Below are 11935 nucleotides of genomic sequence, written 5' to 3'. Positions count from 1 at the left end.
CTGTGGCTTCCTTAGGCTACTCCCACTCCCCTTTGGGGGAGGTGATCAAAGAGCCAGACACTGAGTTCATGTCAGAGGCAGCCCCTGTTCCCCTTCATAGAAACACTTAGAAACTGAGTCTATGGGCTAATTCTGAGCCGGGATTTTAGGTTCTCTCCATGCATGGAGATAAATATGTTTAGCAAAGTGGCTGGATACAAAATTAACTAAAAAAAAAAAAAATCAGTAGCCTTCCTGTATATGAAAGACAAAAGGGCCAAGGAAGAAATTAGGGAAACTATGCCCTTCACAATAGCCACTAATAACATAGAGTACCTTGGTATGACTCTAACCAAGCAAGTGAAAGACCTGTTTGAATAAAACTTCAAGTCTCCGAGGAGAGAAATTTCTGAAGAAGATATCAGAAGATGGAAGATCCTCCATGCTCATGGATTGGTAGGATTAACATAGTGAAAATGGCCATACTACCAAAAGCAATCTTAGATTCAATGCAGTTCCCGTCAAAATACCAACACAATTCTTTACAGACCTTGAAAGAACAATTCTCAATTTCATATGGAAAAACATCCAGAATTGCTAAAAACAAACTTGTACAACAACAGATAGACTAGGGCAATCTCCATCCCTGATCTCAAGCTTGAACTACAGAGCAATAGTAATAAAAACTACATGGTACGGCATACAAATAGTGGATCAATGGAATTGAATAGAAGACCTAGAAATAAACCCACAGACCTACGGATACTTGATTTTTGACAAAGAAGCCAACATCATACAATAGAAAAAAGACAGCATCTTCAACAAATTGTGCTGGTCTAACTGAATGTCTACATGTAGAAAATGCGAATAGATCCATATTTATCACCCTGTACAAAACTAAAGTCCAAGTGGATCAAAGACCTCAACATAAAATCAGACACACTTTGCAGAAGGTGTTTATCAGCTGTGGGAGTCCCCTGGTAGAGTTTTGAGAGTCGCTTATGTATACTATCACATCATCTATGAGTAGTGATATTTTGATTTCTTTCTTTTCAATTTGTATCCCCTTGATTTCCTTTAGTTGACTTATTGCTCTGGCTAGGACTTCCATTATTATATTGAAGAGATACAGAGAGAGTTGGCAACCTTGTTTTGTCCCTGATTTCAGTGGAACTGATTTAGGTTTCTCTCCATTTTGTTTGATGTTGGCTATAGGCTTGCTGTATATTGCCTTTACTATGTTTAGTTATGTCTCTTCTATCCCTGATCTCTCCAAGACTTTAATCATGAGTGGGTGTTAGATTTTGTCAAATGCTTTTTAGGAATGTAAGGAGATATCATGTGTTTTTTTCCTTCAGTTTCTTTATATGGTGGATTACATTGGCTGATTTCCATATATTGAACTACCCATGCATGCCTGGGATGATGTCTACTTGGTCATGGTGAATGCTATTTTTGGTGTGTTCTTTGATTTGGTTCGAGGGTATTTTATTGAGTATTTTTGTGTCAATATTCATAAGAGAAATTGATCTGAATTTCCTTTTCTTTGTTGGCTTAGGTATCAAGATGACTGTGGCCTCATGGAATGAGGTTGGTGGTGTTCCTTCCATTTCCATTTTGTTTGAAGAGTATTGGTATTTGCTCTTTGAAGGTTTTTGGTTAGGAGACTTTTGACAACTGCTTCTATTTCCTTAGGGAATACAGAACTATTTAATTTACCTGATCTTTATTCAACTTTGGTAAGTGGAATCTATCAGGAAAATTGTCCGTTTCATTTAGATTTTTACATTTTGTGGCATATAGACTTTTGAAGTAAAACCCAATTATTCTTTGGATTTCCTCAGTGTCTGTTGCTATGTCTCCCTTTTAATTTCTGATTTTGTTGATTTAGATAGTATCTTTCTGCCTTTTAGTTAGTTTGGTTAGGGGTTTGCCTATCTTGTTGATTCTTTCAAACAACCAGCTCTCATTGGTTCTTTGAATTATTCTGTTTCTAAGTTATTGATTTCAGCCCTGAGTTTGATTATTTCCAGTTGTTTACTCTTCTTGGGTGTGTCTGCTTCTCCCCTTGCTCCCAACAGTGCTTTCAGGTATGCTGTTAAGTTGCTTGTATGAGATGTCTCCAATCTCTTTATGAAGGCACTTAGTGCTATGAACTTTCTTCTTAGCTTCGGATTCATTGTGTCACATAATTTTAGGTATGTTGTGCTTTCATTTTCATTGAATTTTATTTTATTTTTTTATTTCTTCCTTGACCCAGTTATCAGTGAATAGAGCTGTTCAGTTTCTATGTGTGTGTAAGCTTTTTGTTATTTCCATTGTTGAGGTTCAGCCTTAGTCCATGGTGATATGAAAAGATACAAGGTATTGTTCCAGTCTTGTATCTGTTGCGGCTTGCTTTTTGACCTACTATATGGTCAATTTTGGAGAAGGTTCTGTGAGGTGCTGAGAAGAAGGTACATTCTTTTGTGTTTGGGTGAAAAGTTCTGTAGTTGTCTGTTAGGTCCATTTGATTCATGACATTTGTTAGTGACATTGTTTCTCAGTTTAGCTTCCGTTTTATTGACCTGTCCTTTAGTGAGAGTGGGGAGTTGTAGTCTCCCATGATTAATGTGTGGGTATTGATGTGTGGTTTAAACTTTATTAATGTTTCTTTTAGAAATGTGGGTACTCTTGTATTTGGGGTGTAGATGTTCAGAATTGAGATGTCATCTTGGTGGAATTTTCCTTTGATGAATATGAAGAGTTCTTCCTCATCTCTTGATTAGTTTTGGCTGAAAGTCTATTTTATTAGATACTAGAATGGCTACTCCAGCTTGCTTCTTGAGTCCATTTGCTTCAAAAACCTTCTTCCAGCTTGGTACTCTCAGGTAATGTGTATCTTTGTGGCTGAGATGTGTTTCTTGTATGTAGCAGAATGTTAGGTCCTGTTTATGCATCCATTCTGTTAGTCTGTGTCTTTTTATTAGAGTTGAGTCTGTTGATGTTGACAGAGATTAATGACCAGTGACTGTTAGTTCCTTTTATTCTGATATTGGTTGTGGTAGTGTGTTTCTGTGCTTGTCTACTTTTAGTTTTTCTATAGTAAAGTTATTTATTTCCTGTGTTTTCCTGTTGGTAGTTGGACCTGTTGGATTGGAATTTTCCTTCTAGTATCTTCTGTAGGTCTGGATTTGTGGATAGGTACTGTTTAAATTTGTTTTTGACATAGAATATCTTGTTTTCTTTATCTATGGTAATTGAAAGTTTTGCTGAGTATAATAGTCTGGACTGGCATCTAGTCTCTTAGGGTTTGCAAAACGTCTGCCCATGTTCTTCTGGCTTTTATGGTCTCTGCTGAAAAGTTAGGTGGGATTCTGATATGTTTGCCATTAAGTTACTTGGCCTTTTTTCCTTGTGTTTTTAAACATTTTTTTCTTTGTTTTTTTACATTTCATGTTTTATTGTGTGGTAGGAGAATTTTCTTTTTTGTCTAATCTATTTGGTATTCTGTAGGCCTCTTGTATGCTTATAGGCATCTTTCTTTAAATTGGGAAAATTTTTTCTATGATTTTGTTGAAAATAATTTCTGGGCCTTGGAGCTGGGAGTCTTCTTTTTCCTCTATTCCTATTTTTCTTAGTTTTCACCTTTTCATTGTGTTCTTGATTTCTTGTATGTTTGGTGTCAGAAACTTTTTAGCTTTAACATTGTCTTTGATGGATGTGTCAATTTTTTTCCATTGTATCTGCTTACCTCTGTAGTTCCTGTTTTTTTCTCTAAGTTCTCTCCAGGATTGCCTGAGTTTGTGCTTTCTTTATTGTTTCTATTTCCATCTTCAGATTTTGAGCTATTTTATTAATTACCTTCACCCTTTTGTTTGTGTTTTCCTGTGTTTCTTTGAGTGATTTTTTTTTTTTTTTTTTTTTTTTCATTTCTTCTCTACAGGCGTCTGTAAAGCCCTCAATCTGTTTGGCTGTACCTTCCTGTATTTATTTACCAATTTTATTTGTTTCCTTCATTATCATCTTCATAAGCATAGATTTAAGGTCATTTTCTTGTGTTTCAATTGTGTTAGAGTGTCCAGGGATGGTTGCCTTTGGATAACACGATTCTGGAGATACCGTATTGCTTTTTGGCTTTTGTTGATAGTGTGTTTATGCTGGCTGTTAGCTATCTGATTGTCTTTGGTGTTGGCTGGTAGTTTCTGGTTTTCGCCTGGGGGAAGTGAGCGGTGTTTGAAGAGCCCTGGGAGGAAAGCTGGATGTTACTGAAGGAGCCCTTCTCAGCCTGGCGGGTATGGTCTCAGCCTGGCGGGTGGTTCTCAGGGAATTGCCCATTGCCCTTCTTAGGTGTGTGAGCCTGTGGAGTAACTAAATTCAGGAGCCCAGGGGCTCTCCCCTCACCAAGGGAAGTCCTGGATACAGCAGTCCCCGCCCCCGCTTGCTTTCTTGCTCTCAAGTTAATGAGCTGCAGCTGCCCTGTCACTGTGCCCAGACACTGTGCTTGCTTGGCGCAGCCAACTTGGAAAACTAGTGAGCCCGGAGGTTTGGTCAGTCTCCTTAAGGAGACAGGTTAGGCTTTGGAACAGTGTCTGGGGCTGTTCCCATGGTTCCCAGACATCAGGAGGCACTGAGGTTGGAACTGCATGCCCAGGTCCTCAGAAAGTATTCACTGGCTGGTGAGAGCAGGGTGCAGGCATGTGGCTATATGTTGAGACCAAGTGCCTGTGCCCAGGAACCTGGGAACTTTTCTGGGTATTAGCCAGGTGACTTGAGGTCAGACCCTCTTGTTTTCCTCACCATAGGATTTCCTCTCACCTGGGAAACACAAACGCTGATGTTTTGGGGCCCAGAGTTTGGTCTGTTGGTTGCTGTGTGGTCACTGCTGTACTGCTGATGAGATACAGTGTGTGATCTGTGTAAGTATTTAGGAACCTGCTTGTGGGTTGCCTAGCAATCTATGATGTCATTATGTGTCTTCAGCCACCTGGCCACACCTGGAAGAGGTTACCTTGATCCTTATCTGCCACATGATCCCTCCATTGCTCTTGGCCTCTTGCCTCTTGTTCCTCTTGCCCTCTTGGCCCTCTCCCCTTTTCTCTGTTGGGGCGCCCCCTCTTTCTCCCCTACCATGTCCTGCTCTCCTTTCTCTCTCTCTCTTCATCTGCATCTAATAAACCTCTTTCATATAAAATTTGTTGTGCTCCTCATTATTTATTAATTGTCCCCATCAATCAGCACCTCCATCTTGAAATTTCTGACAATTTTCTTAATAGATAGCATTTAACAAAGTTAAATCAAGTTCAGGAAAACAAATGTAAATAGACCTACAACCTCTAAGGAAGCAGTCTTTATCTTATTTTTATTTTGGGGGGTTTAATACTCTTTATTGTTTAATGTCCCTGCAGTTTTGTTCTTTTTTTTTATTTTAATTTTATTAATAACTATTTATTCACTTTGTATCCCCCTAGTTCCCTCCCACCTCCCCTCCCAATCCCACCCTCCCTCCCCCTTCTCCAGCTATGTCTCTCCCCCAGTCCACTGATAAGGGAGGCTTTCCTCCCCTTCCTTCTGATCTTAGTCTATCAGATCTCATCAGGAGTGGCTGCATTGTCATCTTCTGTGGCCTGGTAAGGCTGCTCCCCCCTCAGGAGGAGGTGATCAAAGGACAGGCCAATCAGTTCATGTCAGAGACAGTACCTGTTCCCATTACTATGGAACCCACTTGGACACTGAACTGCCATGGGCTACATCTGTGCAGGTGTTCTAGGTTATCTCCATGCATGGTCCTTGGTTGGAGTATCAGTCTCAGAAAAAAACCCTGTGCCCAGATTTTTTTGTTCTGTTGCTCTCCTTGTGGAGCTCCTGTCCTACTTCTCACCTCTTTCATAAGATTCCCTGCACTCTTCCCAAAGGTTGAGCATAAGTCTCAGCATCTGGAAGCAGTCTTTAAAAGCCTTCAACCAACCAACCAACCAACCAACCAACCAACCAACCAACAAATTAAACAACAACAACAAAACCCCACTATGGGCCAGATTGTTTTAGTGCAGAAATTCTTCTGGACCTTCAAAGAAATGCTGATATCAATAATTCTCAACTTATTCCACAAAATAGAAACAAAAGGAACATTGTCAAATTAATTTTATGAGGTCACAGTCACTGTGATTCTTAAACCACACAAAAATTCAACCAAGAAAGAGAATTTCAAACAAATCTTCCTTATCAATATTGATGCAAAAAAAAAAAAAAAAACAACTTACAAACTGGATTCAAGAACACACCAAAAACATTCACCATGACCAAGTAGGCTTCATACCAGAAATGCAGGGATAGTACAACATATGAAAATCTAAACAAACTGGAAAAAAACCCATATGATCATCTCATATGAAAAAGCCTTTGACAAAAATCTAACACACCTTCATGATAAAAGTCTTAGAGAGATCAGGGACACACAGCATGAACCTAAACACAGTAAAGGCAATATACAGCAAGGTTATAGCCAATGTCAAATTAAATGTAAATAAACTGAAAGCAATTCAACTAAAATCAGAGCAAGACAAGTCTGGGAAAAAAAAGAAAAAAAGAAGATGCTGGATTGCTATTGTGAGTTAATCTAAAGGACAAACATGATATTTACTAAAATAAATGAATAAATAAATAAATAAATAAATAAATACACTTAAAGTATTACTGTGAGAGAAATGAAAGGTAATAAAAGTTCTTCATAGACTTGGAGGATGTCACAATGGGAAAACAAAACTTTCTGGCAATCCCGACAGCCTGAGTTTGGATCATATGATACAAGTGTCTGTAACCTCAGCATGCCTGCAGGAATGGGGAGGAGGAAACAGAAGCAAGTGGGTCAGCTAGCCTGACCTGAGCAATGACAAAGAGACTTTATCTCAGACAGGGGAAAGACAAAGATCAACATCCAAATATGTTCTCTGGCTTCCATGTAGGCGCTGTGGTACTTGCACTGCACCTACATACACTAACTACACACTAACACACAAGAAGTTCTCGGTGAATATCTGTTGTATGAGATAATAAACCCTGTGAAATGAATAAAGAGTCACAGTCCCAGACATTGCTTATGGTCATGCATTCAGTGTTTTGGAAACTGATACCTTCAAATTGGCAAGACAATTCAGCATTCTGTACACTTTGATACAATAATCCCATTTCTTGAGAATTATGAAGATAAGAAGTGCCCCTCTTTTTTTTCTCTGGTTTGTCTATGTAGTTCTGGCTGGCCTAGATCTTGCTATGTAGACCAGGCTAGCCTAAAAAAAAATCACAGAACTCTTCCTGTCTCTGCCTCTTGAGTTCTTGAAGTACATTGTAAAAATGACTTATGAGTACATGAAATTTGATAGTAAATGATACAAGTTAAACAACTGAAGCTTAAGTGCATTTTATAGTAACTGCATTGAATACTTGGCACCCAAGAGAACTATAGTAATTAGATTATGTAGATATGCACAAAAATGGCATACTTGCTGGTGTCAATCCTTAAAATTTTTATAAGGAAAGATAGAAAGTAAAATGAGTCTTTGAAAAATTAACTATTAAAATAAATATTAAAATTATGACCTATTTAGTAAATTGAGTAACTAGTAAATATAATTATTCTTCATGCTTCATATTTTAACATGCCCATAAACATGTTTTCAAAGCTTAAACATAAGCTTTGAATTGTCAGTAACTTCATCAACCAGTATGCCAATGGACTGAGAGAATTAGGAAGAATTGTGTCTATATTACTAGATTATAATCATACATTTTTTACTAACTTGACAGAACTATAAGTAAATTTAATGACATATTCAAGTTTTACTATGCAATGGGTTTATAATATACATCATCTAGAAAATATCTTGTTATTCTTAACATTACACAACTAACATTCAAAATACTAAAAACCATTCTTTATGTCTAGTATTAGCAGCCACTAACAAAAAACAAAAGTAATTTTTTCCCACTGAATTGTTCACTTAACAATAACTTCCTTACAGCTCCCTTCAAGGACTCATTCCTCAGACTATAGATAACAGGATTGAGTGTTGGGGGTAGGACTGTGTAAAAGATAGAGAGCATGAGGTCTAAAGCAGTTGGGGAGTCTGAGGTTGGCTTTAAATATGCACAAATGCCTGTGGAGATGAAAAATGAAACAACAAAGAGATGAGGCAGGCAGGTGGAGAAGACCTTAGATCGACCCTCAGCAGAGGGCATCCTGAGAACTGTGGAGAATATCTGGCCATAGGAGAGGGAAATCCCCATGAAGCAGGCAAAGGCCATTACAGACATAAAAGTAGACACTTCCATAACTCCAAAGTAATCATTAGAGCAGGAGAGCTTGAGCAACTGGGGGATATCACAGAAGAACTGGTGAATTATTTTGGCCCTGCAGAATCTGATAGAGAGTGTAGTTGTTATGTACAAAGTTCCTGAGATGCCTCCACTTAGCCACACAGCTGCCACAGCCCACATGCACTTTCCGGGACTCATAATGACCTCATAGTGCAGTGGGAAGCAGATGGCCACATAGCGGTCATATGACATCACTGTGAGAATGGCCATCTCACTCCAGCACAAAGCTGTGAAAAAAAAAATCTGCAGCATGCACTGGTCATATGAAATATAGCCACTGCCTGCCAGTGAGCTGTCAATAGACTGGGGAACTGTGACAGAAAGGGACGAGAGGTCCAGAAGGGAAAGATGCTTCAGAAAGTAATACATTGGAGACTGGAGCTGTGGGTCCAGTGTTGTGACGGTGACAATGACAAGGTTACTTGCAAGGTCCAATAGATACATTGCCAAGAAGAGCAAAGCATGCAAGATCTGCAGCTCATGGTTGTCTGAGAACCCCGTGAGGAGGAATCCACTCTTTGTGGTTATGTTTCTTGCAGTCATTCTGAGACTAGAAATTGTGGTAACAGCTAGAAAATAAAAATGTCTGTGAATCGCAGTAAATATATAGTATGGAAACGATACATAAACATTCCATTTTCTTTATTCTGGGAGCTAATGGTTAATAGCTTCCAATATATCAGCTTTGAAAACTTGGTAAATATACCTTCAATGGTAAGAATCTGCAGGATAAAACAGTTCTGTGATGAAGTTTAGACTTTTGATAGGTAAGAAGTAATCAGAGGTGAGTAGAGGTGTGACAAATTCCCCTGTATTGTCATGGAATATTGTTTTGCTTTCTCTAAAAACATATACAACTTTTAATTTCCACCAAGGAATCCTATGACTTTCAAGTTACAATAGCAATACAATTATAAGATTATGGTCAAAAAAAATCTGGACTTATATTTTGTGTATTTCTCTAGATGGGTTAGCTGTAGACAGGCGAAACACATCTCCTTCCTGGCAAACAATAAGGCCATCGCCTCAGAAGCTATGCACATGGAGCTAACAGCCTAATGGCTCTTCCTACTGTTTTTCTGTTTTTATTTTAGTGTGGAACCAAGCCCTGAGCCCTGAACTTCCTCAGCAAGCACTCTATCCTTATTTCTATTTTAAATGCATATTTTATTTTAGTAGGTAACAAACTATTTTTGCAAAGAAAATACATTCTATTTTTCAATTTGGGGTCTAACTTGATAGCCTAGGGCATAGATGGTATGAATAAACTGTTTTTTAATAGTGTGTGTGTGTGTGTGTTATTTATGTCATTTTTTTTATTGAAGACATCAAGTAATGATTTATTGATAACTGACTCCAAGGGAGGACACTGGCCATCAAAATGACAACGATTTCTGGGAGGAAGAGTTAATGTAAATAATATATTCCTAGGTGCAGCACATACTCAGAGAAAGACCCAGGTTTGATGTGATTTTTAACTCAGAGAAAGGAGTGACCAAGTTTCAGTTAACTCTCTAGAGTTTGGTTTTTGGCAGATGAAAAGTGATCATTGATATATGAGGGCTAATAGGTTATTAATAAAGGATCTCACCTTCTTATATACTATTTTCATGTCAGCTATAGACAACAGTACAAGGAAGGCTGTTAGCTTGGTGCTTTAAAATTATCTCTCTCTTTCTCTCTCTCTCTTTCTCTCTCTCTCTCTCCCTCTCTTTCTTTCTCTCTCTCTCTCTCTCTCTCTCTCTCTCTCTCTCTCTCTCTCTCTGTCTCTCTGTGTGTGTGTGTGTGTGTGTGTGTGTGTGTGTGTGTGTGTGTGAGTAAGTCAACTCCCTAGCATTGGTTTTGGTGAGAACTCCGAATCTTGAGACTAAAACAGTCCCACCTTGTTTTTAAGCTCAGAGGCATATTCATCCTGTGTCCACCTCTTCCACAGTAGTGCAGACTCTGTCTGCCTCTCACACTCTTTTTGTAGAATAAACTCTACATCTGAGCGTTCCTTTTCTTCAGTTTTGCCTGACTAAGATCTGCTTTAAGATTGTAATAAAAAAATAACTAAATTAAAAGTTTTATGATGTACTTAGCTGCCACACTGGGAAACATCTTGCCTTTTAATCCATAAAATTTAATCTATCTTGAATATCTTTCTTGAGTAACCTATCTTGATTTAATGTTTTTAATGTTTTAATTTAATTTTAATATTTTTCATCAAAACCACATACCATGTAATATAAAGTCAGAAAAAAAATTCCATAACCTTACTTCTAACATTTTCTGTAGTTCTCATTTCTACTTTGTTGTTACTGGTAAAATTATAAGCAGAATTATTGTTTATTCTTTATTTTAATTTTTATTTCTATCTAACTCTACAAGCAGTTGACAACAGACTGAGAATTTAAACAGTTAATTATTTTCAGCACTGATTTTTGTAAGGCAGAAAGTATGATAATTTTCATTAAAGATCTTTATTTGTTCTACACAAGTAGTTTCATTTTTGTAAAGCTAGATATCTTAAGATTTACTTTCTAAAAAAAACTTAAGTCTCAAATATTTTTATGATAGAATTGAGATGTGACTTTTAATCAGTGTTCTTTGTGATGCACATCGATTCTTTATATCCAAAATATGCCTATCAAGAAAAGGCATGACTTCGGGGGTGGGGAAGGGAAACAGGTTTCTTTGGATATGTAAAACTAAAAGCTTTATCTCTCTGACTTACTTCAGACAATATTTTAAAAAAATGTTTTACTGATACTGAGTTACATAAACACACAAAGCTTTCCTATTTATGGTTCATTTAAGTATTATTTTAAAACTCTTACATGGATCACATATGGGGTTCTTACAAATTTATTTATTTTCAGTAAGACGAACTTATTTTCTTGATTGAATTATACCCTTGTTTCAAACTTTGTTTAAAGATTTTAAGGTACTGCCAGAATTTATACAATATCTTCCATACATTGATCATTTAATACTGGAACACTCACCTTAGGATATCTTGGTCTGTGGACGTCTGTCCAAACTGACCACAACCTCTGATGTTTCTTTTCACAACTGTAAAACTTAGAAATGTGTTGTTGAAGAAAGTTTTGTTTTTTAATGTTTTTTTTTTTTCTTTGATGAGTGGAGCTTTTAAAATAGAGGCCTGAACTGAATGACAGAGGATGTGCCTCATTTTCTTTATTTCTTTGTCACTTGGGATTTGGATTCATTGAAATGTTCACACAATAAGCAGGGGATTTGGTGAGGCTGGAGTTTTATTGCCAGCTCAGTGGTTCCTAAAATAGCAGATCTGAGGATGTGCTCCACAGAAGTTTTCAAGTAGGAGCCTCGCACTTGGCAATTCTGATTCAGAAGGTCACATGACCCACCCAAAAGCTGCACACCCGGCTCTTTCGTGTTGCAGCTGCTCGCCACGTAGTGATCTCTTTTAGCTAAATCATGTATCTCTAAAAGGGTAATGGGAAAATTTAATTTTGTGTTTTAAAAATAAAGTTAGGCATAGTGGTCAGAGTCATCTTTAAATTTAAAATTGAGGCATGTATATGGAATCTCAGATTTTTTTATTTTAGATTTTGAAGCTTTATATTATTTTGGGAAC

At 37.5% G+C, this 11935-nt stretch overlaps 1 protein-coding gene across 1 annotated transcript; it reads right to left on the bottom strand.

Moving 5' to 3' along the window:
• Window positions 1-7905: 7905 nt before the first annotated feature.
• Window positions 7906-8877, bottom strand: LOC129676225 (olfactory receptor 14J1-like). The gene has a single exon (XM_055606554.1). It carries the CDS (start codon window positions 8875-8877, stop codon window positions 7906-7908), a length of 972 nt encoding a protein of 323 aa, XP_055462529.1.
• Window positions 8878-11935: the final 3058 nt, after the last annotated feature.

This window comes from Psammomys obesus, unplaced genomic scaffold (assembly GCF_907164565.1).
Source record: "Psammomys obesus unplaced genomic scaffold, mPsaObe1.curated_primary_1811, whole genome shotgun sequence".
NCBI lineage: Eukaryota > Metazoa > Chordata > Mammalia > Rodentia > Muridae > Psammomys > Psammomys obesus.
The sequence above is the reverse complement of the archived record's forward strand: the minus strand, read 5'-3'. Positions and strand labels throughout refer to the sequence as shown.